Source organism: Zingiber officinale, chromosome 4A, assembly GCF_018446385.1.
Source record: "Zingiber officinale cultivar Zhangliang chromosome 4A, Zo_v1.1, whole genome shotgun sequence".
Lineage (NCBI taxonomy): Eukaryota > Viridiplantae > Streptophyta > Magnoliopsida > Zingiberales > Zingiberaceae > Zingiber > Zingiber officinale.
In genome coordinates this window covers 126,005,144-126,030,646 of record NC_055992.1, presented here as the reverse complement: position 1 = coordinate 126,030,646, position 25,503 = coordinate 126,005,144, and the positions used below count along the sequence as shown (strand labels likewise).

General features: G+C 41.1%; 1 protein-coding gene across 1 annotated transcript in view; it reads right to left on the bottom strand.

Annotated features, from left to right (window-relative positions):
- Window positions 1–25,108, bottom strand: part of LOC121972762 (putative uncharacterized protein DDB_G0271982) — a 30,321-nt gene extending 5,213 nt beyond the window's left edge. The window contains exon 1 of the mRNA XM_042524398.1: window positions 24,865–25,108. Coding sequence (XP_042380332.1) covers window positions 24,865–25,108 — 244 coding nt within the window. The remainder of the gene's footprint in view (window positions 1–24,864) is intronic.
- Between the last annotated feature and the right edge of the window lie 395 nt (window positions 25,109–25,503).

The following is a 25,503-nucleotide window of genomic DNA, read 5'->3' as shown; positions in this document are numbered from 1 at the left end:
TAGCTTTTGTAAACATTTATTTGTTAAAATAAAAGAATCACATTGGTCAATATCTGCATTTATTTATTAAATGTAATTGTTCAATTAATTTATATAGTAGACAACATGGAGTGTGGTGTCACACTCAGCAGATCATGTTGTCGGTTCTCTATAAATTATAAACAGTTGCTCGCGACTAAGATAGAAAGGAACAAACTATCAGTATAGTCGTAGTGTAATTAAGTATTAGTTTATCTTAACTAATAAATTACACTAATACACTTTAAGTGTATTGAGTAGGATCATTTAGGTATGTTCTTTTTGTACTGACTTAGTAAAAGAACTAAATCTTAGTTATTATGGAAGTGTGTACTCTTAATTCTAATATAATAACAAGCACATATATTTAATATTTATTTTTTTGATTTATCAAAGGGTGAGGTTTAGCTCGATAAATCAATATGCCCGATAAGTTGGGAAATGATATTACTTATAGTGTGTGTTGTTGATTATAGAAGGAATCTGTGTCCTAGTTATCTAGGTTGAGAATGTCCCCAAGAGGAGCTCATAAGGATTTCCATGTTAAACCCTGCAGGTGGACCTAGTCCGATATGACAATAAAGTTGAGTGGTACTACTCTTGGAGCTAGATATTAATTAAGTGAGTTGTCAGTAACTTACTTAATTAGTGGACATTCGTAATCTTAAACACAGGGAGACTAACACACTCATGATAAGAAGGAGCCCATAATGTAATTTGGGATTGGTGCGGTAGTGCGGTAATAACTCTCTAGTGGAATGAGTTATTATCGATGAACTTGAGTTGTGTGTTCGAGGCGAACACGGGATACTCAAGCTCATCGGAAGGCCAAAACCAATTTCTCCTCTAGGTCCCTGTCGTAGCCTCATTATAGCCTCAAGTCCATCCAAATGTAAGGCTTTTCTTGGTGTCCAAGAAGGGGGTCAGACCATTGCTTGGTGACCAAGCAATGGCCGGCCACATCCTCTTAAAGGGGCCGGCCCTATAGCTTGGTGACCAAGCTTGTAGGGGTCGGCCATAATAATTCAAAAAGGGAGGGTTGTTTTGAATTTTTAAAATCTTCTCTTTGTAGAAAACTATAAGTTTTAAAAGAGAGATTTTAATTTTTAAAACTTTCCTTATTTGAATTAGGTCACATGTTTAAATAGAGAGTTTAAAATATTTTAAAACTTTCCTTTTTTAACCATCCTTATGGTTTAAGAAAAAAAAAAAAGAAAAGAAGTTTTAAAATTTAAATTTTCTATCACCATATTAAAAATGGAAATTTTATAAGAGAGTTTTTATAAATTTTAAAACATGATTTTAATTTTTAGAAACTTTCCTTTTTTAACTCATACTTTAGGAAAGAGAGCTTATAAATTTTATAAGAGGATTTCTTCTTGTAAAATTTTTAAAAAAATTATTTTTCCTTTCCTTTTAATTGTGGCCGGCCACCTTGCTTGGTGCCCAAGCAAGGGCCGACCAATAGGATTAAAGCAAATTCAATCCTAAACCAAATAAGATTGATCATAACCATTGATTGGTGATTGATTCAATCAAGAGGAAAGAAAAGGAAAAATAAAAAGGGAAAAGGAAAAACTCTTGGATGATTTTATTTTTTGTAAAAGGTTTTTCCTTATTTGCCTTGGGCAAGTAATATAAAAGAAGGGGTGAGGGGGTTTCATGAGACACAACTCTTATTCTTTTGCTTGGGTGATCTCTTGGTGGCCGACCCTCTCCCTTCTTCCTCTCCCTTTGCTCTCTTCTCCTTGGTGGTGGTGGTGGCCGGATTTTAGAAGAAGAAGGATGAAGCTTTTGGGTGGTGTTCATCTTGGAGGATCGTCGCCCACATGACGTCCAAGGCGAGGCGAGGAATACAGCAGAAGATCTCGAGGTCGTTAGCTTACAAAGAGAAGGTATAACTAGTAGTTTTCTTCCGCATCATACTAGTTATTTTTCTTTGTGTGAATTCTAAATACAAGAGGCAATTAGATCTAGTTTATCGAAATTATTTTTCGATTTTGTGTTTTCTTCTTTTTTGAATTTGTGATTCGATTGTTCTTTTTGGTTAACCTAGAGTTATTTAAGGAAATAAATATTAGCTTTCCTTAAAAGGCTTTGCCTAGGCGGTGGTGGTTGCTCCCATATCCAAGAAGGTCATGTGCCTCGCCATGCAGTCCTGGAAGCCAATTTTGGAAATTAATATTTATGGAATTAATAACCTAGGTAAATTTGAATCAATAGTGTTAAGTTCCGCTTGCGATTCAAATCTAAACCATTAGGAACAGATAAGTTAAATTTGGAATCAATGATGTTAAGTTCCGTCTGCGATTCCTTATTTAACTTCTAAAGAACACAATAGGTTATTTAAGGAAAGGTTCGACACTTGTATAAAAATTTTTGTATAGTGGAACCGGTACGTTTTCCTAGGATTAACCAACAAAAACCCCCTTAAATGTATACAAACATGTTCCAAGGGGGTTAGGAGTGGTTTGATAGACTAAAAATGCTGAAAATAAGTTTTACCAACCAAAATTAGCATTTGAATCAATTGAAGTTGAGTCTCAATCGATTGAACCCTGCTGAATACCGACTAAAGTCTCCTTTGGGCGGAGAAACCTCTTACAATAGTTAAAGTACTCAATTACAAAGCTAAACTGAAAGTAGAATGTTTACAAGTGTTGTGTTTAGTTACTGGAATCAGGGTTGTATTTATAGCCCTGATCGTGGCACTTAGAAGGGTTCCAGGCGCCTGGATGTGGATAAAACTTTATCGACGTTGCAACGGATCGTGTCATGACAAATCTAGATAAAATCTCTGGTCCAGTCACTTGAAAGGGTTCCCGGCGCCCGGACCGCTTTGGCACGGGTGTGCGTTGCCAAGACACCCCAGCTGGACCAAGTTGGTCCAAGCACCAGGACTCCAGTCAACTTGAAGTTGATTTTTTGTCCGGGTCTTTCCCTCTGACGCCGCTCATTTGGGTGATTTCGTCCATCTGGAATAGGGTTCACCCGAACTCATTTCCATCCTTCTCAAGCAACCTTCCACTCCAACTTCTCGTCCCTTGAAAACATCGCGCGCCTCCTTCTCGTCTGCTAGTGTACCCTTCCGTAGCGCCTCGTCTCTCGAACGCACCTAGTCTGTCGATTCTCTCTCATGTCATCCTTCTCGCTAGCTGCATCTTTTGATTGATCTCCTATTCTTCTAAGTTCCTGCATACTTAGACACCAGACATCAAACCACAATAGGACTTAACTTAACTTAGTTGATCACATCAAAACTACTACGGGGTACTTACACTAGTTCCTATCACTTTGTCAACAACTAGATCAACAAGAGGGTGGTCTAAAAGAGTACTTGGACATACTAACATCTAAGAGCATCAAACCTCCCTGTCCGCTCCACCTACCATCTACGATCATGAACATCTCTACTAGCGAGTCAGATTTGCTCAAGCTATGCTTAAAGAGTGATGCAAAGTTTGAAGGCGGTCAAGGTAGTGAGATAGCGTAGAAGCCATGGAAGATGAGAATGAGTGAACTCCGAGAATCAAAGAGGATGCAAGGAGAGAATTAGGATAACCGCGCAAACAATCATGGTGAATTGGATCAGGTTGAGTTTTGGGATTGTTTCACTTGAACCAAATTGTAGCCTAGTCTGGCCGGCCGAGAAATGACCCAATGATTTAATAAAAATGGTAAATCACTGAACCACCTATTTAAAATTTCTAAATAATCAAATTACATATCTAATAAGTTTCAAAATTACCAAATGATACACCACATACTTATTTTATCTTTTTTTTACTATACCAAATCGATTACTATAGTGTAGCAATTATTTCAGAATATTATTCATCAACATAGTAAAGATTGATTGTCATAACGTAGCAATAGATTTTTTTTTTAATGATTGTTTTTTAAAAAAAAAAATCACTGCTCGAAACATAGTGTTTCAAATTTATGTTCAAGGGTGATCCTATCTGAAAGCCGTGGAGATAACGCACTAGGAAAGATGGCACCGCTATTGACCTAGAGAAGATTTCGCTAGGGAGAGACGATGACACCTCACACTCCTTTTGGCTCCTCTCTGTGCACACCCGAAAGATCCAACAAAACATTAGGGCAAAAATCAAGGAAGGGATCCCTCGCATAGGCCCTCTGACACTCAAGTCAGTAGTAAAACTGAGTGAGTGTAGCAAAGATTAATGTTATGCAATAGTATGTCAATCGTCTCTCACTAGCAGAGGGAACCCCCTCCTTTTATATCACCTCTCATAACTCCGCAATAATGAGATGACAATGAATATTTAGTGTGATGTCGGATAATGGAAGGTGTACATGCTGGAATTTATATGGTTATCCTCTTAGGAATCTTCTGTTATATGTATATGAACAGTCTTGTGTAACCTCCGTAGAAATGATAGAAGTTGTATAGTCACATTCATAAAAGGGTTCCATTGAATGCATATGTTGTAATCGAAGAATGTTCTCTGATGAATAGTTATTATTCCGACAATCTGTTATAATTCCCTAATAATGTTGTCTCCTGAAATATAACTTGGTCGAATTTTTTTAGCCGATTGGCCGGATATTTAGCCGATCGACCGTATATTATGCAGGCAGATTGGTGTTGGTGCAATTTCCAGTAGGTCAAGGTTGACCTAGTTGACCAAGTGTAAACCTTGGTCATGGTTTCGATGTTTGACAATACAGAAAGACATGTAAACATGGACAATGCAGGTGCAGTTGTCCATACGAAGAGATACTGATCAGGGTTTGATCAGGTTGGATGAAGAAGAGTCAAGTAGGTCAAGGTTGACCGGATACTTGACTGGGAAGTCCTAACTGGGATGTTAGGTAGTTCGGAAAGTCCTGGTGAGTGAAACCAGGCAGTTCGGAAAGTCCTGGTGAGTGAAACCGCCAGGCAGTTCGGAAAGTCCTGGTGAGTGAAGCCAGGCAGTCGGGAAATCCTGGTGAGTGAAGCCAGGTGAAAATCCTAGTGAGTGAAGCTAGGTGAAAGTGAAAGTCCTGGTGAGTGAAGCCAGGCAGTTGGTGAAAGTCCTGGTGAGTGAAGCCAGGCAGTTGGAGAAAGTCCTGGTGAGTGAAGCCAGGCAGTGGGAAAGTCCTGGTGAGTGAAGCCAGGCAGTTGGAAAGTCCTGGTGAGTGAAGCCGGGCAAGGAAAAATCCAGATGGATCAAGGGTGATCGGACATCTGGTGTTGAGAAGGTCAAGTAGGTCAAGGGAGTGACTGGATACTTGACACGAAGAGAAAAGTCCAAGTGGGTCAAAGGGATTGACCGGACACTTGGTGGGGAGTCTTAGCAGGTCAAGGGAGTGACCGGATGCTAAGCATGATGTACCAATAGGTCAAGGTTGATCGGATATTGGTTTGGGCAAAAACCAAGACCTGGATCGGTCTGGTGACCGATCCAGTGATACTGTGGTTTCTTGATCGGTCTGGAGACCGATCAGAAAGCGATCAGTGCCTCTGTGAGCTTACTGATCGGTCTGGGGACCGATCAGCATGAAGCCTGATCGGTCCCCGGGACCGATCAGGGCACGCACAGAGAGTTGGGCAACTCTCTGTGAAGTGTGCTGATCGGTCTGGGGACCGATCAGCATAGAGCCTGATCGGTCCCCATGACCGATCAGATCAGCCCCAGACCGATCAGGGTGATGCCTGATCGGTCTGGCACTAGCCGTTGGCTCACAACGGCTAGTCTTCTGTCTTCTCTTCTTCGCAGGTGGATGCAGGTATAAGAGGTTGAGGGCTTCTACTGTGCAGTGACTTCTTCTTGCTCTTCTTCTTCTTGCTGCTGCAAGTTCTACTGCTGTGATTTGAGTTTGCTGAGCTCGATTCTGCTTGAAGCTTCGCGTGAGCTTCCTTTCGGCTGGGTTCCTGCTGTTGTAGGCGTCGCTTGAAGCTGCTGCTTCATCCAGTCGAAGAGAAGGCAAGTAAGCGAAGGTGTTTCATACATTTGTATTGTACTTTGCTTCTTGCTGCTTTCTACTCCTGTATTGCTGTTGCAAAGTTTGTGGCGAGGTTTCTCCACCCACAAGGAGTATTTATTAGCCGGTTATCCGGGGACTCATCCACCGACGGATTGATAGGCTTCGTCCACCTTACGGACATGCCGAGGAGTAGGAGTATCATCTCCGAACCTCGTTACATCTTCGTGTTGAGGTTTGCTTCTCCTTTTGCATTTCTATTTAGTTATTTCCGCTGCACTAACCCTAATCGTAGGAAGAAACGCGAAGATTTGGGGTCGGCTATTCACACCCCCCCTCTCTAGCCGCGACCATCGATCCTAACAAGTGGTATCAGAGCTGAGGTCGCTCTTCGCCGGATTAACACCTGAGGGAGCACAAGCTAGAGATGGATCAACTCGGAGATGACATCACCATTCCACCCTTCTACGATCGCGACGACTTCGCGTTTTGGAAGGTAAGAATGAAATATTTTCTTATGACTAATCTTGAGAATTGGAGTTGTGTCCAATTAGGTTTCAAGCCTCCGACGGACAAGAAAGGAGAAACCCTAGAGAAGAAGGAGTGGACCAAGGAACAAGTCCACCAATCCCTAGTCAACGATGAGGTATTGAAGATTTTTGAATTTTCTTTACCTAATGATGTTTTGTGTAGGATAGGTGGATACAACAATGCCAAGGAGTTGTGGAACAACTTGGCTAAGTTCCATGAGGGGAACTCCACTTCAAGCCATGAAGAGGAGTCAAGTGAGCCAAGTAGCTCACATCATGAAGGAGAGGAATTAGAAGTTGAGGGCTACTCAACATCTAAGGAAGAAGAGAAGGAGAGTTCTTCTTCAAGAATGGAGCAAGAGGAAGAAGCTTCTACCTCCGGAAGGGATGAAGAAGAAAGTCTTCATCCATCCTCAACCCTAGGTAACTCAAGCATTTCAATTTCAAATAAATTACACATAATGTGCTTTGAGTGTAGGGAGTATGGACATTACAAGAGTAAGTGTCCAAAGATGATTAGGAAGACTCCACCGACACCAAAAGTCAAGGAAGTCGAAGTCCCAACACGTAAGGGCAAGGAGCACGTGGTGTGCTTCCAATGCAAGCGAAGGGGACATTATCGGAGCCAATGTCCGAGGGGGAGGCAATCTTACAAGGACAAGAGATCAAGCACATCGATAGGGGAAGCTAAGGCAAACCCTAAGGTAATCTCTAAGGCACATTATTGCAATACTAGTAAGATGCATGCTAGCAGTTTGATTGCAATTGACAATAATGATAAGCATGATAATTATAGAAATCGATACACATGCTTAGGTGCCAAACATGTGAGCCTAGATAAGGATAACACTAGGAAAGCCAACCCTAGAATTAACCCATCTAAGGCTAAGGAAAACCTAGGTAGGAATCTCAAATCAACTAGACACATGCCTAGGAATGCCTCAAAGAAAAATGACAAATCAAGTCTTGAGGTATTTGTTGAAGGATCGGTGGCCGGCTAGAAGGGGGGTTGAATGGACGGCGCCCCCAATAACTCGCTTCCTACGTATTCGTTAGTGCGCAAGCGGAAATACAAATACTAATTACGAATACGAAAGCTAAAGACAAAGAAAAGAACAAGCAAACCAATACACGTCGATGTAACGTGGTTCGGAGATGATGCTCCTACTCCACGGCTGTCCGTAAGGTGGACGATCCCTATCCGTCGGTGGATTAGCCCCCGGCAACCTCCGGCTATCTCAAGTCGCTCCTTGTGGGTGGAGAAACCTCACCACAACACACCAAGACCTCTTGGATTCCACAAACACTTGAGCACTCTTGTGACTACTAATTAGGCTTTAACCAAGTCTAATTTCGTCGCCTTGGCCGACCATACCAAGCTCCTTCTTATAGAGCTTGGAACAAATCAGAACCTGATTTGCCCGTTACCAGTCGACTGGTCCTTGCACCAGTCGACTGATGCCAGCCCAACGGCTCTCTCAACGGCTATCTGCTACAGTGCATCAGTCGACTGGTCCATACACCAGTCGACTGCTACAGTACGCTACAGTAACTGCTACAGTGCCGCTACAGTAAAACCCTAAAACTAGGATTTTACTCCGAGTACAATCTCTCATGCACTCGTACCCTCACGACTCACTTGACTCTTCTTTTACAGCCTTGACCTCTTGCCTTCAAGCTTACTTCCTTTGGCTCTCATCCCTCGGATGCATCCAAGCCCGCGGCTCGTCCCCAATGCCATCCTTCGCGTATGCCTCGAAGTTGCTTCCCTCGGCTCTTGTCCTCGCTGCCTTGTCCATGGTCCCTCGGATGCTCCATCCTTCACCGGACCCGAAGCTGTCAACCCGAGTCACATGTGTCACCTGCAGTCCTGCACAACTCAAGTACACATATCAAATAACAAGGGTAAACCTAACTTAAACCCTTTGCCCAAACACCAAAACACATGGTCCCACGAACCATTGAGATTGCTCCAACAATCTCCCCCTTTTTGGTGTTTGGCAATACGTTTAAGTTAGGGAAAACAAATAGCAAAACAAACATGCTAAAACAAATGGACTTACGATGCCAAGGCTACACACTTGGACTTACACCGCCGAATGGACTTACGTTGCCAAGGCTACACACTTGGCAACCGCCGAAACAATGCACCAAGCATTGGAACCTATCACAAGGCTCCCCCTACACCTAAGCTCCCCATTTAGCTAGGATTTTATCACAGGGCTTTTTAAGAACCTATCCCAAGGCTCCCCCTACGCAAAGGCACTAAAGGTTTTCCCAACTAAACCTTAATTCTCCCCCTTTGCCTAACATCCAAAAAGTTCTCCAACAATATCCCAATTGTTGAAAATTTCTCATCCAAACTGACCCTAAACTCATGTATTAATCCCCCTTGGATCCCATACATCTAAACAAGTTGACATGGTCAAGATCAGCGCTGAAAAGCACTTTCAGGCTGGTATCAGTCGACTGCCCCAAGTGCCAGTCGATTTACAGAACCTTACAGAAACATTCTGTAGTCGAAATCTACTGTTACCAGTCGACTGGTATTGTCACCAGTCGACTGCCCTCGTCAAAATGAGCTTACAGAACCATTCTGTGCTCAAAAACATTGTTACCAGTCGACTGGTATCTGTACCAGTCGACTGGTACCCTATTTCTGAAAAAATCAGCCTTTTCATGCCACCTTCAGAAATGCACCAGAAATTCCCTAGACCTCCAAAAATTCCCAAATTTTGTGGAGAGGTCTATTGTACCCTTGTCTACTTGGGAAAAATATATTAAAAAATATATCTATTACCAATCCCAAGATTGACACAAAATCCAAAACTAGCTAAATGGTTCAATTGAACCTTGACCTAAAGTCCTAGTTTTGGCTTCCTTTTGATGTATTTGCCCATACCAACCCACAATGCATCCCTATCATTGGTTTATATGGCATCTATACATCCAAAACCAATTATCATGCTATATGACCCCAAATGTCATATTTCTTGCATGAAACACAATTCATGTGTGCCAAATCCCTAGGTTTGAGACTCAAATCCATCTCCAAACCATTTGACACACTCCATGGCTCCTCTAGACTCCCAAGTAGAACCCACCTGAGATCCATTGGCCATGGGTCCCAAATTGACTCTTGGAGCTCCCCCTAGAGCTCTTTACCTTAGTCACCTCCCTAGGTGACTCATCTATTGTGACCAAACCACAATGATGTCCCTTAGAAGATCTCCTTATCTTCTTGATCTTGGACACATCATCCTTGCCATAATCATATGCAACCCTAGCATATTTCTTCTCATTGGCTTTAGATGACTCTCCCTTGCCCTCATCATGTGCCACCCTAGCACATGGTCTCCTTTTGGCCTTGGAGACACTAGATCGGTATCCCAAACCCGATCTATCATTTTTGGGTTTTTGACTACCCAACACCATACTTAATCCCTTAGATCCAATAGTGAATCTCTTAAGGAATTTCTCTAAACCATCAAGCTTTGCCTTCAAAGTTTGATTCTCCCTTTCTAGGTTCCTAACCCTAGAGTCAACATGTCCACCTTGGACATTCCTAGACCTACCCTTTTTAGGCATGTGTCTCCCCTTCTTAGGATTAATGCCTTGGGCCTCCTTAGGTCTACCATTCCTAGGTTTTTCATGAATTGGCCTCCTAGGGTTATGATCTACATTAACCCTATTCCTATCATGATATTTAAATCCAAAATTTTGCATGGGTAAATAATAAGAATTATTTCTAACATGCATGGAGGAGTTTAAATTTGAATTAAACTTCAAGTTAGGATATACCTCCCTTACCCTTGAAGCTCCCCCTTGACACTTGCTTCTCTCCTTCTTCTCCCATTTCTTTAGATGCGCTAGCTTCTTAATTTCTCCCTTTTGGGGGCATTTGGTGTGGTAGTGGCCCTTCTCTCCACACGTGAAGTATATGATGCGCAATCTCCTCCTTTGGGCTTCTTCACTCCTACAACCCTTGTTAGTGTTTAAATTAATTTGAATGGGTTTAGGAGATACCTCTTTCTTACCCATAGGACATCTACTTTTGTAGTGTCCCCTTTCATTGCACCCGAAGCACACAATGTGAGCTTTTGATTTTGCTTCGGTAGAGGTGCTCACTAGGTTGACCTCCAAGACCTCTTCTTCATTCGTCTTGGATTCTTCTTCAACCCTTGAGGATGTTGATGATGCTTCATCTTCCTTCTCCTCCTCTTCTTGAGCTACTAAGCTCAACTCCTTGGGCTCCACATCCGATTGGTCCTTCTTCTCCTCTTGGACCACTTCATCACTTTCTTCGGATTTTTCTTCTTCTTCTTGTGTAGACAAAAATTCCTCCCATGGAAATTTCTTCACTTTGCTCCACAAATCATGGGCGTTCTTATACTCACCTACACCATTTATCACATTAGGAGGCAATAAATCAATTAAAATTGCTATTACCTTTGAGTTTGCCTCCGATCGTGAGGTTTGCTCCTCCGTCCAATGTCGTGTTCGGAGCTTCTTTCCTTTCTTGTCTCTTGGGGCTTCAAATGGTTCTTCGACGACCATCATTGTGTCCCAATCCGTGTCGAGGAAGCTCTTCATCTTCACCATCCAAAAGGTGATGTCCCTAAGGCTTCCTCCTTCAAATTTTGGAGGGACAATAAACCCGGCCATCTTATGCTTTCTTAGCGGTTAGTCCAACGGAGAGCGTCCTCGCTCTGATACCACTTGTTGGAGGATCGGTGGCCGGCTAGAAGGGGGGTTGAATGGACGGCGCCCCCAATAACTCGCTTCCTACGTATTCGTTAGTGCGCAAGCGGAAATACAAATACTAATTACGAATACGAAAGCTAAAGACAAAGAAAAGAACAAGCAAACCAATACACGTCGATGTAACGTGGTTCGGAGATGATGCTCCTACTCCACGGCTGTCCGTAAGGTGGACGATCCCTATCCGTCGGTGGATTAGCCCCCGGCAACCTCCGGCTATCTCAAGTCGCTCCTTGTGGGTGGAGAAACCTCACCACAACACACCAAGACCTCTTGGATTCCACAAACACTTGAGCACTCTTGTGACTACTAATTAGGCTTTAACCAAGTCTAATTTCGTCGCCTTGGCCGACCATACCAAGCTCCTTCTTATAGAGCTTGGAACAAATCAGAACCTGATTTGCCCGTTACCAGTCGACTGGTCCTTGCACCAGTCGACTGATGCCAGCCCAACGGCTCTCTCAACGGCTATCTGCTACAGTGCATCAGTCGACTGGTCCATACACCAGTCGACTGCTACAGTACGCTACAGTAACTGCTACAGTACGCTACAGTAACTGCTACAGTGCCGCTACAGTAAAACCCTAAAACTAGGATTTTACTCCGAGTACAATCTCTTATGCACTCGTACCCTCACGACTCACTTGACTCTTCTTTTACAGCCTTGACCTCTTGCCTTCAAGCTTACTTCCTTTGGCTCTCGTCCCTCGGATGCATCCAAGCCCGCGGCTCGTCCCCAATGCCATCCTTCGCGTATGCCTCGAAGTTGCTTCCCTCGGCTCTTGTCCTCGCTGCCTTGTCCATGGTCCCTCGGATGCTCCATCCTTCACCGGACCCGAAGCTGTCAACCTGAGTCACATGTGTCACCTGCAGTCCTGCACAACTCAAGTACACATATCAAATAACAAGGGTAAACCTAACTTAAACCCTTTGCCCAAACACCAAAACACATGGTCCCACGAACCATTGGGATTGCTCCAACAGTATTAAAGAAGGAAAATCAAGTCTTGAGGTCAAGACTTGACATGTTAGAAAAGACCCTTAAAAATTTAGAGAAGTCAACTCTAGGGTCTAAGGGTCAAAAACCCAAGTCCAAGGACATGAAAGGTTTGGGTCACAAACCTAAGTTCCAAGTGGTCAAGCCCACTTATCACAATGTTCCATTCGATTATGGAACAAAATCTAGGGCTAGGAAGACCATCACCAAGGTCACAAGGGGAGTCACCCCTAGAGTTGATCTTGATGAGTCCCAAATGACCAAGGCTTCAAAGCCTAGGAGGGTCATTAGAAGGGTTTCTAGGGAAGTCATCCCTAGTGAATACTTAGTGAACCCAATGAGCTCCAATAGGTATTGGGTTCCTAGGAGCGTGATTCCATCACACTAGATGGTTTAGGGTGTGCCAACCTTACTTGAATAGGTAGTTAACCTAATCATGGCAAAAGGTGGCACCTTAGGAATTTTCAAGGTCTAATCAAGCCTTGAAAATGAGAGTGAAAATTACTCCTAAGATAATTAGGATGTGCCAACCACATTTGAGGAATTTTTCTAGAGTCAATCTAGTTGGCACATAGTGATCTAAAAATCTTTGGTATAAGATGCTAGGTCTATTACACTTAGGAATATAGAACCTATGGCAAAATGATCAAAACTATCAAAAATGGCAATTAAAGCTAGAATTAGGTATCTTCTATACCTTTACATGTTATTTGTCATATATTGTTTGCCATATGTCATGTCATGACATCATATTTATTTTATGATCATTTAAAATGTCATGATAATGCTTAGGTTAGTTAAATGTCATGCTCTATTTAAGTTTCATACTTTATGCCATGACATCATGACATTGGCACATGTTTTTACTTATGATATCATTATATGTCATGTCATCATCTCTTGCTTTTATCATCAATTAATTTGATTTAAGGACAAAAACATAATTTGATATGGAGATCAAATTGTTGTTTAGAAAATGTATGAGAACTTAGCCTAAGATGACCTAAACCCATATCTCACATCAAAATTGACTTGGATGTGTTTGATACACCTTAGATGTGTGTGAGATATTAGGATTATGAGTTAGGATCAAGGTGCATAGTTCTTGTACCTAGATGAACCTAATTCGAAATTGGGGATCATAGGGAAAGCTTATGTGCAGTCATGTACATCTAGCCCAAAGATTGTGATCCAAAATTAAATGGTTTAAAATCATTTCAAAATTGATTTGAAAAACCTTGATGAAGCTTTTCTAGTGATAGCATTCATCATTGAACAAGTTGATACAAAGATAAGTTAACTTTGAGCTATTTCAAAGACTTTTGAACTTTGTATCAAGATTGAGAAATGGAAGTTATTTTCTTAGAAAACTATTTTTTCATGATAGTATATGTTATGAGGAATGTATCCTCAAAATTTCATAATTTTTGGAATTTTCTGTGATTTTCTAGAGGTTTCTAAATTTCGGGAGAAGAAAAATTCAGAAATCAGAAATCAGAGGTCGTGGACCGATCAGGAGGCTACCTGATCGGTCCAGGTCTATGTGGATCGGTCACTAGGACCGATCCAGGAGAGTTTGGATCGGTCTGGTGACCGATCCAGTGAAGGCTGATCGGTCTGGTGACCGATCAGTGCATGCCAACTTGCTGATTTTCGGCTGTTTTGTCTAAAATTTCAGCTGGGAGTTGGTGTTTTGGATTTCTAAAGGTTTGAAACTCTCCAAGACATTGTTGGTGCAATGGTCAAGGGGGAGTTGACCTTTAGGGGGAGTTTTACCTATTAGTCAAGGAGGAGTTGACTTTTAGGGGGAGTGTTTACTCGTCGAAGCTTTTGAGGATGAGTGATATGAGATTATCACTAAGTTGATTGTTGAATTTAGTATCAAGGGGGAAATTAAGAGTTTCAATGAAAGGTATGAGACTTTCATTAGGAAGAAACTCTTGACCTTGATTCACTCCTTTTGATGTGTGTCAAAAAGGGGAAGAATGTCTAGAGAATGTTCAAGGAAGAACATTGGAGTTAGTGGGAGAGTTTATTGATCACAACGAGTGAAGTTGTGAACAACGATAACTTACTCTTCAGGGGGAGAGTTTGTTGATGTGTGCCAATAAGGGGAGAATGAAGGGTTTAAGTTAGACCTTCATTATCTAAGAAGGAGGTTGTCTTCTTAGAAGGAGAATGTAAGGTTGTAACTTATGTTTCATTACCTAGTGGCATGAAGAAAGTTGAGGCTATTGGATTAGCCTAACTTAAAGGTATTGTCAAACATCAAAAAGGGGGAGATTGTTGGTGCAATTTCCAGTAGGTCAAGGTTGACCTAGTTGACCAAGTGTAAACCTTGGTCATGGTTTCGATGTTTGACAATACAGAAAGACATGTAAACATGGACAATGCAGGTGCAGTTGTCCATACGAAGAGATACTGATCAGGGTTTGATCAGGTTGGATGAAGAAGAGTCAAGTAGGTCAAAGTTGACCGGATACTTGACTGGGAAGTCCTAACTGGAATGTTAGGTAGTTCGGAAAGTCCTGGTGAGTGAAACCAGGTGAAAGTCAGAGTGAAGCCAGGCAGTTGGAAAGTCCCGGTGAGTGAAGCCGGGCAATGGAAAGCCCGGTGAGTGAAGCCAGGTGAAAACCCTAGTGAGTGAAGCTAGGTGAAAGTGAAAGTCCTGGTGAGTGAAGCCAGGCAGTTGGTGAAAGTCCTGGTGAGTGAAGCCAGGCAGTTGGTGAAAGTCCTGGTGAGTGAAGCCAGGCAAGGGAAAGTCCTGGTGAGTGAAGCTAGGTGAAAGTCCCGGTGAGTGAAGCCGGGCAAGGGAAAATCCAGATGGATCAAGGGTGATCGGACATCTGGTGTTGAGAAGGTCAAGTAGGTAAAGGGAGTGACCGGATACTTGACACGAAGAGAAAAGTCCAAGTGGGTCAAAGGGATTGACCGGACACTTGGTGGGGAGTCTTAGCAGGTCAAGGGAGTGACCGGATGCTAAGCATGATGTACCAATAGGTCAAGGTTGATCGGATATTGGTTTGGGCAAAAACCAAGACCTGGATCGGTCCGGTGACCGATCCAGTGATACTGTGGTTTCTTGATCGGTCCGGAGACCGATCGAAAGCGATCGGTGCCTCTGTAAGCTTACTGATCGGTCCGGGGACCGATCGGCATGAAGCCTGATCGGTCCCCGGGACCGATCAGGCACGCACGGAGAGTTGGGCAACTCTCGTGAAGTGTGCTGATCGGTCCGGGGACCGTCAAGACGTCACCTGATCGGTCCCATGACCGATCAGATCAGCACCGATCGTGGTGATGCCTCGATGGCACTAGCCGTTGGCTCACAGTCTTCTGTCTTCTCTTCTTCGCGGTGGATGCAGGTAAGGCTTCTACGGTGCAGGGACTTCTTCTTGCTCTTCTTCTTCTTGCTGCTGCAAGTTCTCTGCTGTGATTTGAGTTTGCTGAGCTCGATTACGCTTGAAGCTTCGCGTGAGCTTCCTTTCGGCTGGGTTCCTGCTGTTGTAGGCGTCGCTTGAAGCTGCTGCTTCATCCAGTCATACATTTGTATTGTACTTTGCTTCTTGCTGCTTTCTACTCCTGTATTGCTGTTGCAAAGTTTGTGGCGAGATTTCTCCACCCACAAGGAGTATTTATTAGCCGGTTATCCGGGGACTCATCCACCGACGGATTGATAGGCTTCGTCCACCTTACGGACACGCCGAGGAGTAGGAGTATCATCTCTGAACCTCGTTACATCTTCGTGTTGAGGTTTGCTTCTCCTTTTGCGTTTCTATTTAGTTATTTCCGCTGCACTAACCCTAATCGTAGGAAGAAACGCGAAGATTTGGGGTCGGCTATTCACACCCCCCCTCTCTAGCCGCGACCATCGATCCTAACAATTGGTACATAAGAGAGGTGATGAGTTTTGTAATGTCATTCGACCTCTGGGCTGCTCGACGATATATTATGATCCTGGGGATCTGATATTGAAACAATAGGGATCCAAGTCCTATAGGCCTGGCCGGTTATATTCCCGACCATTGGTTTACTAGGATACTTGCCTCTGAATAGTACAAGATTGAGTTTCTAGAGATCCGATCGGTACTATTATCTGGTCAGATTTGTAATGAGAATTGCCTAGTGTTTGTCTTGTGCACATGCATGAAACAAGAGAACTGCGCTGTATAAACCTGCCCGGCATTGTGATTGATCAGCTATATGTCGAGAATCATATTATAGTATTGGGGAATTGTATCTCTTATGCTCGACCGACACGTTAAGGGCAGTTAGATTTACTTCGTGTGCCTCAGCTATAAGTGGAGCTTCAAGTCCTTGCAATTTGATTAGTTATAGGGACGACCGACCATGCTGAGAACTGTGTTTTGAGAATGGGAAGCTAGATCCCCTAAATCAGGCCGGCTATAAGTTTGACTGGCATGATGGTAGACTGACAATCTATTAATCTGACGGCTTATAACCAATCGGATAGATACTAGGTGTCTTAGCACGAGTGAATCACCAGGTCCTTCAAGTCCTATCAGTTTATTTGTCGATCGTCCTTATATTAAAGGTCTTAGCACTGGATGCGGAGTGAAGTCATGTTGAGAGTGACACGCTGGCTTCCACCTCTCTTTGACTTTGACTACCACCTCACCTTGACTTTGACCGTCATGTCATACCTAGGACTGCTCGTAACATCCCATATCAAAGGGCATGGATATAATCAGTAGAATTAGACGAACATATAAGACTTGATTTCATATTATTCCAAGCTCTCTATATTCATTAACTAATTTTAACTATGTCCTCAAATATCAATTTGACACATTACTATCAATAATTTTTTAAACATTTTTAATGAAGGTGTGGTTGTAGGACTATGAACAATAACTTTAATAGATAATTACATTGTAACAATTGATTTTTTTTTAAAAAAATAATCTATTTAAATTTAAAAAATTATTACTCTCAATTTAATATGTCAAATTGATATTTAAGGGTATCAATATAATCAAGAAAAACTAAATAAATATATATGATCTAGTTCCTGTTGGTGTAGGATGCACCAGACGATCGAACCTGAGTTTTGATTATGTCAAAGGGTCCAAAGTTAAGTTATCTTGTGATCTAACAAGATTGATTAAGTTTGCAGGAAAAGTCCTAAGTTGTCTTAGGCAAAAGTCCTAGTGGATTCTAGGCAGGTGGAAAACCCTAGGGGAAGGTAATCCTAGGTCCTAGGAGGAGGTAACCCTAAGTCCTAGGAAGTAGTAACCCTAGATGATGGGAAGTCCTAGATGTGGTTAGGCATATGGAAACCCCTAGGGAGTGGTAGCCCTAGGTCATAGGGGGTGGTAACCCTAGGTTATAGAAAATCCTAGAGGGTGGTAACCCTAGGTCCTAGGGGTGGTAACCCTAGGTTATGGAAAACCCTAGGGGGAGGTTACTCTAGATCCTAGGAGGTGGTAACCCTAGGCGGAAAGTCTGGACGGGTCATAGAGCGGACGTCCAACGGAAAGTCCAGTCGGTTTGGAGGACCAGTATGACAACAGATAATCTCTCCTGAGAGGAGTAGGTGAGGACATGTTCCCCGTTGAGAGAACAATAGGTGTCATTTCCAAAGGAAATTCGAAATCAGAACCGGACAGCCCGAAGTCTATCAAGTTATTGATTTATATATTATTTGCTATTTTGTCTAAATCTGTTTTGCTGGAAACTAGCAATTTTACAGGGTCTGTCTTAGCCTTGATCGGTCGACCGAACCTGGGATTCAGTCGACCGGACAGTGGATATATTGTGACCGAAATCAGACACAATTAATCGGATCATACCAGATAAGCCAACGAGAATAGTGGGATCGGTCGACCGAACGGCGAGACCAGTCAACCAAATGAGGACTCATCCGAAGTTGAATATGGATAGGAAGATAGATCGATTCAGACAGGATCGGTTGACCGAACCAGAGGATCAGTCGGTCGATCAACGATGAGTTAAACCTGATCTCAAGATCAGTGAATCTGGATCAAGCCTAGCTTGGCTATTTAAGGAGGGCTCGACCAATTACTTCAACAACACAATTTCCAATATCAAGAACGAACAACTGCTGCTTTCTTCAATACTGCTCAGACAACCGACGAAAGACTTCTAATTTTATTATTGTCGGTAACTTTGTTATATTGTACTTCAAGTTTTGTAATCTTTATTCGAACTATTAGTGATTGCCCATCGAAAGTAATCAACGATCGTGAGCCTTAGAGTGGGAGTCGTCACAGGCTTCGAACCAAGTAAAAGAAATTATGTTAGCATTGCTTTTGTCTTGTTCTTTATTCCGCTGCATTACTCTGAGTTTTTCGAAATGAACGAATTAGCCACGAGTGGTATTCATCCCCCTCTAGCACGTCATCGATCCTACAATTGGTATTAGAGCAAGGTCTTTCGTTTTTTCCCTCCAAAATTATTTTTGAAAAATTTATTTTCATTTTTTCACCATTGGTTAGTACTAGCAAAATATCACAGTTACCAAAATTTATAAGAGTATTTTTTTTATTAATATTTCACTATTTTTTTCAAAATTAGTAAATTGCTAGTTTTATTTTTCTCCCGCACTACTAATCCAAGACCAAGTCTTGGGACATTTGTTTCTTTTTTTTTTGTGTGCGAGATTTTCTCCTACAATGGCACACCAAGAAGGCTACAACACTGCACATCCGCCCCTACTCTCTGAAGAAGATTTCAACTACTGGAAGAGTCGAATGGAGTACTATCTGAAGACCGAGGTAGAGATGTAGATAATCATCCAAACTAGTCTTGCGCTTCCACTCGACGGCGCTGGCAAACTAGTATCATGTGAAAAATGAGATACAAGTCTAATGAAAAAATTGAGGTTGGCGCCAAGGCGACTCGAGCCCTACAATACGGCCTAACAAAAGAAAAGTTGAACCAGGTTGGCCCCTTCAACAGTGCAAAGGAGTTGTGGAATAAACTAATCGAGCTGCACGAGGGTACTTCCAACACGAAGGTAAGCAAATGAGATTTAATATTAAATAAATTATATAATATAAAAATGTAGGAAGGTGAGTCAGCGAGCCAACTACATGCTCGCATATAAGATCTTCTAAACGGACTCCACGCGATTGGATAGAAAGTGGAGAACTGCGACGTCATAAGGTACGCACTGAACACTTTTTCGAGGAACACCTTGTGGGCATAAATGGTATATGCTTACAAGGTATCTGAGGACCTTTCCTTAATTAGACTAGATGAATTCTTTTCAGAATTCAAACTTCATGAGCAGATTAATGCGTGCCCAACCAAGCAAGGTATTGCTTTGATTGCAGGTACAAGTAGAAAGAGGGAACCAAAAATCAAGCGTTGAACCGAACTCGAATCCGAAGATGAATCGGATCTCGAAGACGAAATCACCATCGAACTAATCAAACTAGTTCTGAAAGCTCTCAAAAAGAAGGTGACTCAATCGAACTCGAAGACCAAGTCTGGAGTTATCTGCTACGGATGCAACTAGAAGGGACACTACAAGCCTGACTGTACAAACCAAAAGCAAGGAAAAAGGAAGGCTTTGAAGGCAATGTGATCTGAGTCATCGAAAGAGTCGGACGAAGAAGAATACAACCAAACAAGCTTCCTCACTCTATCGGTACAAGCGTACGTTGCCAAAACCGAGTTCGAGTCCAAAACCAAGTCTGAGAGTAGCCACGAATCCGTAGCTATTTCCGAAGGGCTAAACAACATTGTAAGTTCCCTAATTTCTAGTACTCAGATAGATGACTTACAAAATTTAGTTGTATATTTATTAAGAAAGCTGGTCAAATTTAACGTCCGGGTCAAGTCACTCCAAAAGGAGGTAACAACCCTTAAGGAAGCGACTAACTCGAGCTCTTTGACTGAGCAAGTTCAGGAAGAGAATTCCAATTTAAAAACTCAGGTAAAGAACTAAAGGACTCATTGGAATGGTTCACTTTGGGTTCCAAGAACCTTAACCTAATTCTTGAAAAACAAAGGGTTGTATACAACCAATCTAGACTTGGATATAAGATTAAATATAAATTCATATATGATTTGTCTCTTATAAATCGATCAAATAGAAACATAGTCCAAGCATGGGTCCCCAAGTCTAACTTAACTAATCAACCTGGACTTGGTCAATATTGGATCCCCAAGGATCAAATTCATTACCTTGATAGACCTTGTCGAGGCTATGATCCAGGGGAAACCAACAAAAAGACCGTCTCTATCATAAAATAGAATTGTCGGATGTTTGTTTTACTGTTTTTCATTATACATGCTTAGATTAAGATAGATAAGAACTTAGACTTGATTCACACTAGACTAGTTAGACCTAGGATTTTCATAAAGAAAATTAAATATTTAATTTCTTAAAGGCTTTGTCTAGAAGTGGTGGATGATCTCATACCCATGAAGGCATAGTGCCTCGCCACAGGCTGAAAGCCAATTATTGAAATAGATATTTAATTAACTGACTGTTAAATCTTAGTCTAACCCAAATGTTGATCAATCCTTAGATTGGAATTTAAATTAAAGATTAAATTAACTATCTCATAAAATTATTAAGGTTCCCTGATTGAAAATCTAGAAAAGGGTGAGATGGACCTAGGTTTAAAGTAGTTAACCAAATCTAAATTAATTAAATTAAAACTAACTCAATTAAAAATCCTAATTAATTACAAAAGTTTAATTAATTTTAAAATCTAATTAATTATAAAATCTTAATTAATTTCAAAATCTAATTAATTACAAAAGTTTACTTAATTTCAAAATCTAATTAATTACAAAATCTTAATTATTTTTAAAATATTAATCATTTTCAAATCATTAATTATTTTCAAATCATAATTAAATTCTAAAATATTAATCATTTTCAAATCATTAATCATTTTTAAATCATAATTAATTTCAAAATTATTTTTATATCTTAATTCTCTTTAATCGATTTTCAAAAATATAATTAATTTTAAAATCTTAATTAATTAATTAATTTTAAATTTTAAAATTGAAACTTAAATATTTTGAAATTCAAAATTCAATTGAAATCCAATTTAACTTAACTTATTTTTCAAATTCATTATCCTTCAATATCATAAATATTAAACTCTATCTCACACAAAAGCTAAACATACTTGATAACCTAGAATGGGTGGGATGGAAAATTAGGAAAATAATTTTTATATTTATTTTACATGCTTGGACTCTAGGATACCCTAAAAAGTATTTATTTTTTTAACATTAATTAAGGGGGAGTGCAAAAAAATGTTTAAGGTATTAATTTTTTTTTAATTAAAGCATTGGTTTTCAATATTTTAAAGTTAATTTTGTAAATGTTTAAAAAGTTAAGTTCAATTTTTTTTTCTATTTTTGAAAATAAACCTTGTTTGAAAAAGTAAGTTCAAATATTTTTGAAAAAAAAATTAAGCTAAGCTTTTATCAAATTTTTTTAAGCTAAGTACTTAAGCTAAGCTTTTATCAATTTTTTTTAAGCTAAGCTTTTATCAAAGTTTTTTTTAAGCTAATTACTTAACTAAGCTTTTTTTAAAATATTTATAAAGCTAAGTACTTAACTAAGCTTTTATCAAAACCTTTATAAAGGTAAGTACTTAATTAAGTTTTTATCAAAGTCTTTTTAGAAGCTAAGTTGCTATCAAAATTTCTTTTTAGAAAGTTAAAGTACTTAATAAAGTATTTTTAAGCTAAGTGTTTGTCAAAGCAATTATTTTCGAAGTTAAAATTTAGCTAAGTTTTTTTCTTTTGAAAAAAGCTAAAACAGTTTCAAAACTTAAGATTAGCTAAGTAGTTTTCAAAGCTTAAGTTTAGTTAAGTTTTTGTTAAAATGCTAAGTATTTTAAAAGCATTTCTAATTTAGCTAAGTGTTTTTCAAAGCAATTATTTTCAAAGCTAAGTTTAGCTACGATTTTTTTAAAAAAAGCTAACTAAGTTTCAACGCAATTATTTTCTAATTTAGCTAATTGTTTTGAAAGCAATTATTTTCAAAGCTAAGTTTAGCTAAGTTTTTTGAAAAAACTAACTCACTTTCAACGCTTAAAAATTAGCTTTCTTTTTTTTAAGTGCTAGCCTTCAGGGGAGCTTAAAGTTAAATAGAGTAAAAACTTTTTTGTTAAACAACCTTCTCTTCACTTATCTTACTTTTTGATTTATGTCAAAGGAGGAGAGAAAAATTAAAGTTAAGAGTTAAACATAATTTTTATGAAAGGGGAAACATAAGGGAGTTTTTTTTACAAAATTATTGTATTTATGCTCATGCTAAACTTCTTTTAATTATTGTTATGTTTTACTTAACTTTGAACCAGGTTGTCATAATAAAAAAGAGGGAGATTATTGGTACAGGAAGTACTAGACGATCGAACCTGAGATTTGATTATGTCAAAGGGTCCAAAGTTAAGTTGTCTTCTGATCTAACAAGGTTGATTGAGCTTGCAGGAAAGTCCTAAATTGTCTTAGGCAAAAGTCCTAGTAGATTTTAGGTAGGTGGAAAACCCTCGGGGGACGTAACCCTAGGTCTTAGGAGGCGGTAACCCTAGGTGATGGAAAGTCCTAGCTACGGTTAGGCAGGTGGAAAACCCTAGGAGGTGGTAACCCTAGGTTCTAGAGGGTGGTAACCTTAGGTTATGGAAACCTCTAGGGGGAGGTAACCCTAGGTCATAGGGGGTGGTAACCCTAGGTTATGGAAACCCCTAGGAGGAGGTAACCTTAGGTCCTAGGGGGTGGTAACCTTAGGTCCTAGGGGATGGTAACCCTAGGCGGAAAGTCTGGACGGGTCGTGGAACGAACGTCTAACAGAAATTTCAGTCGGTCTGGAGGACTAGTCTGGCAACAGGTAATCTCTCTTGAGAGGAGTAGGTGAGGACGCGTTCCCCGTTGAGGGAACAGTAGGCGTCGGTTCGACCTAGGTTTTCCAGAGGAAATTCGAAGTCAAAACCGGACAATCTGAAGGCTATCAAGTTATTGATTTATATATTATTTGCTATTTTGTCTAACTCTGTTTTGCAAGAAACTAACAATTTTACAGGGTCAGACTTAGCCTTAATCGGTCGACTGAACCTCTAAAGCAAATAAATAGATTTCCAGCCAGCTGAACAGGTTTGACCGAAGGATCGGTCGACCCAACCTGGGGTTCAGTCGACCGAACAGTGGATATACGGTGATTGAAATCAGGCCTAATTGATTGAATCAGACCAAATAAGTCAGTGAGGATATAGCGGGATCGATCGATTGAACGACGGGATCGGTCGACCTAACGACGACTCATCCAAAGCTGAATCTGGACAGGAAGACAGACCAATTAAGGCAGGATCGGTCGACCGATCAGCGACGAGTCAAACCTGATATCGAGATCAGTGGATCTGGATCAGGCCTAGCTTGGTTATTTAAGGAGGACTCGACCAGTTGCTTCAACAACACGATTTTTGAGATCAAGAACGAACAACTGCTGCTTTCTTCAATGTTGCTCAAACAACCGACGAAAGACTTCTAATTCTATTGTTATTGGTAACTTTGTTATATTATACTTCAAGTTTTTGAACTATTAGTGATTCTCCGCCGAAAGCAATCAACGATCGTATGCCTTGAAGTAGGAGTCGTCACAGGCTCTGAACCAAGTAAAAGAAATTCTGTTAGCATTGCTTTTGTCTTGTTCTTTATTCCGCTACATTACTATGAATTTTTCGAAACGAATGAATTATCCACGAGTGCTATTCACTCCTCCCTCTAGTATGTCATCGATCTTACAGTTCCATGTTATTACGAGCTCTCTAGTTCCATAAATAAATTTTGATCAAAATCAATTTATAAATTTAGAAAGTTTAAAATAATATAGAACTTAATTTTATATGTTTGTATAATTCTCCTGATTATATATTCATATTCACATATTTTATTTATAATAATAATTTTTAAAATATAAATCAGTTATTAAAAAAAATCCATTGTTACAGTCTAATTCGGGACCTGCTGATAATCCAGTAAAAAAAAATATAAAATGAATATAAGATACGTAATTTTAAAACTTATGTAGGTGATGTTAATAAAATATTTAGAAATTTTAAATGCATGATTCAATAATTTGTAAGTAAAAGGTAAGGTTGTCTGTGTGAACGAACAGATTAATTTTTATTCTTGAGGTCATTTAAGGGCATTGACTAGGATGGATTTCTAAAGTTACAAAGGAAAATATAGTGCAGTTGAAATCTCTGGATTGTTTCGACTTTTGCAGTCCTTTATTTCGCGTATTTCTTCTAGACTTTTAAGTATGCTTTTTAAGTTACAAATATTCAAAGCTTCTAGAAATTTAAAGCAAGTCAATAGACTAAGTTTTATTTTTATAACTATTTTGACTTTTCTAAACAGTGGATGTCGCCAAGGAACAACGAACCGACGGACAGTGATGGAGGAAAGTGGCTTAGTCGTAAATAGAGCACACGTTGGAGGGCCTTTGTGGATATAGCTGCTCTATTAATACCGATCCCATCGACCGCCGGAGGATGAGAGACGGCCTGTGATCGGCGATGGCGGAGGTTTTGCCATGGTGGAGGACCGATCAGATGGAGGAGGAGGAGAAAAAGAAGGGGAAGGGGAAGGAGAAGGAGAAGGCGGTGCTGGAGGAGGAGGCCGAGTGGAGATGCTGCAGGCACTCGCTTAGGTCTCCCAGCGGAGTCTGCTCTGCCTGCCTTCGAGATCGCCTGCTCTGCCTCTGCCCCGATTGCCACAGTCTCCGCCCCTGTGGCTGCTCCCCTTCCTCCTCCTCCTCCTCCTCCGAGGCCGCCGGATCCTCCGGAACTGGAAGATGGACCGCCGGCGGAGAGCCCGGGTTAGGCCCTGTGGGTCCCGTCTCGCTGCTCATCGAGAGCGAGCCGGCCTTCCGGCGTTCCCGATCGATGGGTTTACCCCACCTCCCGACCACCGGTGACGATCCGACGTCTAGGTCTCGGCGCCAGAGCCGGGGAAGGGCTTGGACTTCTTTATGGCCCTTCTCGAGGTCGGCGGAGGCGGGGAGAAAGGAGCCGCTACCGCCGTCGGCTTCGGGCCTGTTCCGGTCGAGGACAGTCGCGGCGGGGCGGTCCTCGATGCGAGGGGGCGTCAGGGAAGAGGAAAGGAGGAAAGAGTGGTGGAGGTGGCGCTTTTCCAGCCTGGTGGCCTTGTTGCGACACCGGAAGAAGGCGGCGCCGGAGCACCTCCTTCTGCGGCGGCGCTGGGGACTGGTACAGGGCAGAAAATAAACCGCCGTTTGTGACCCGG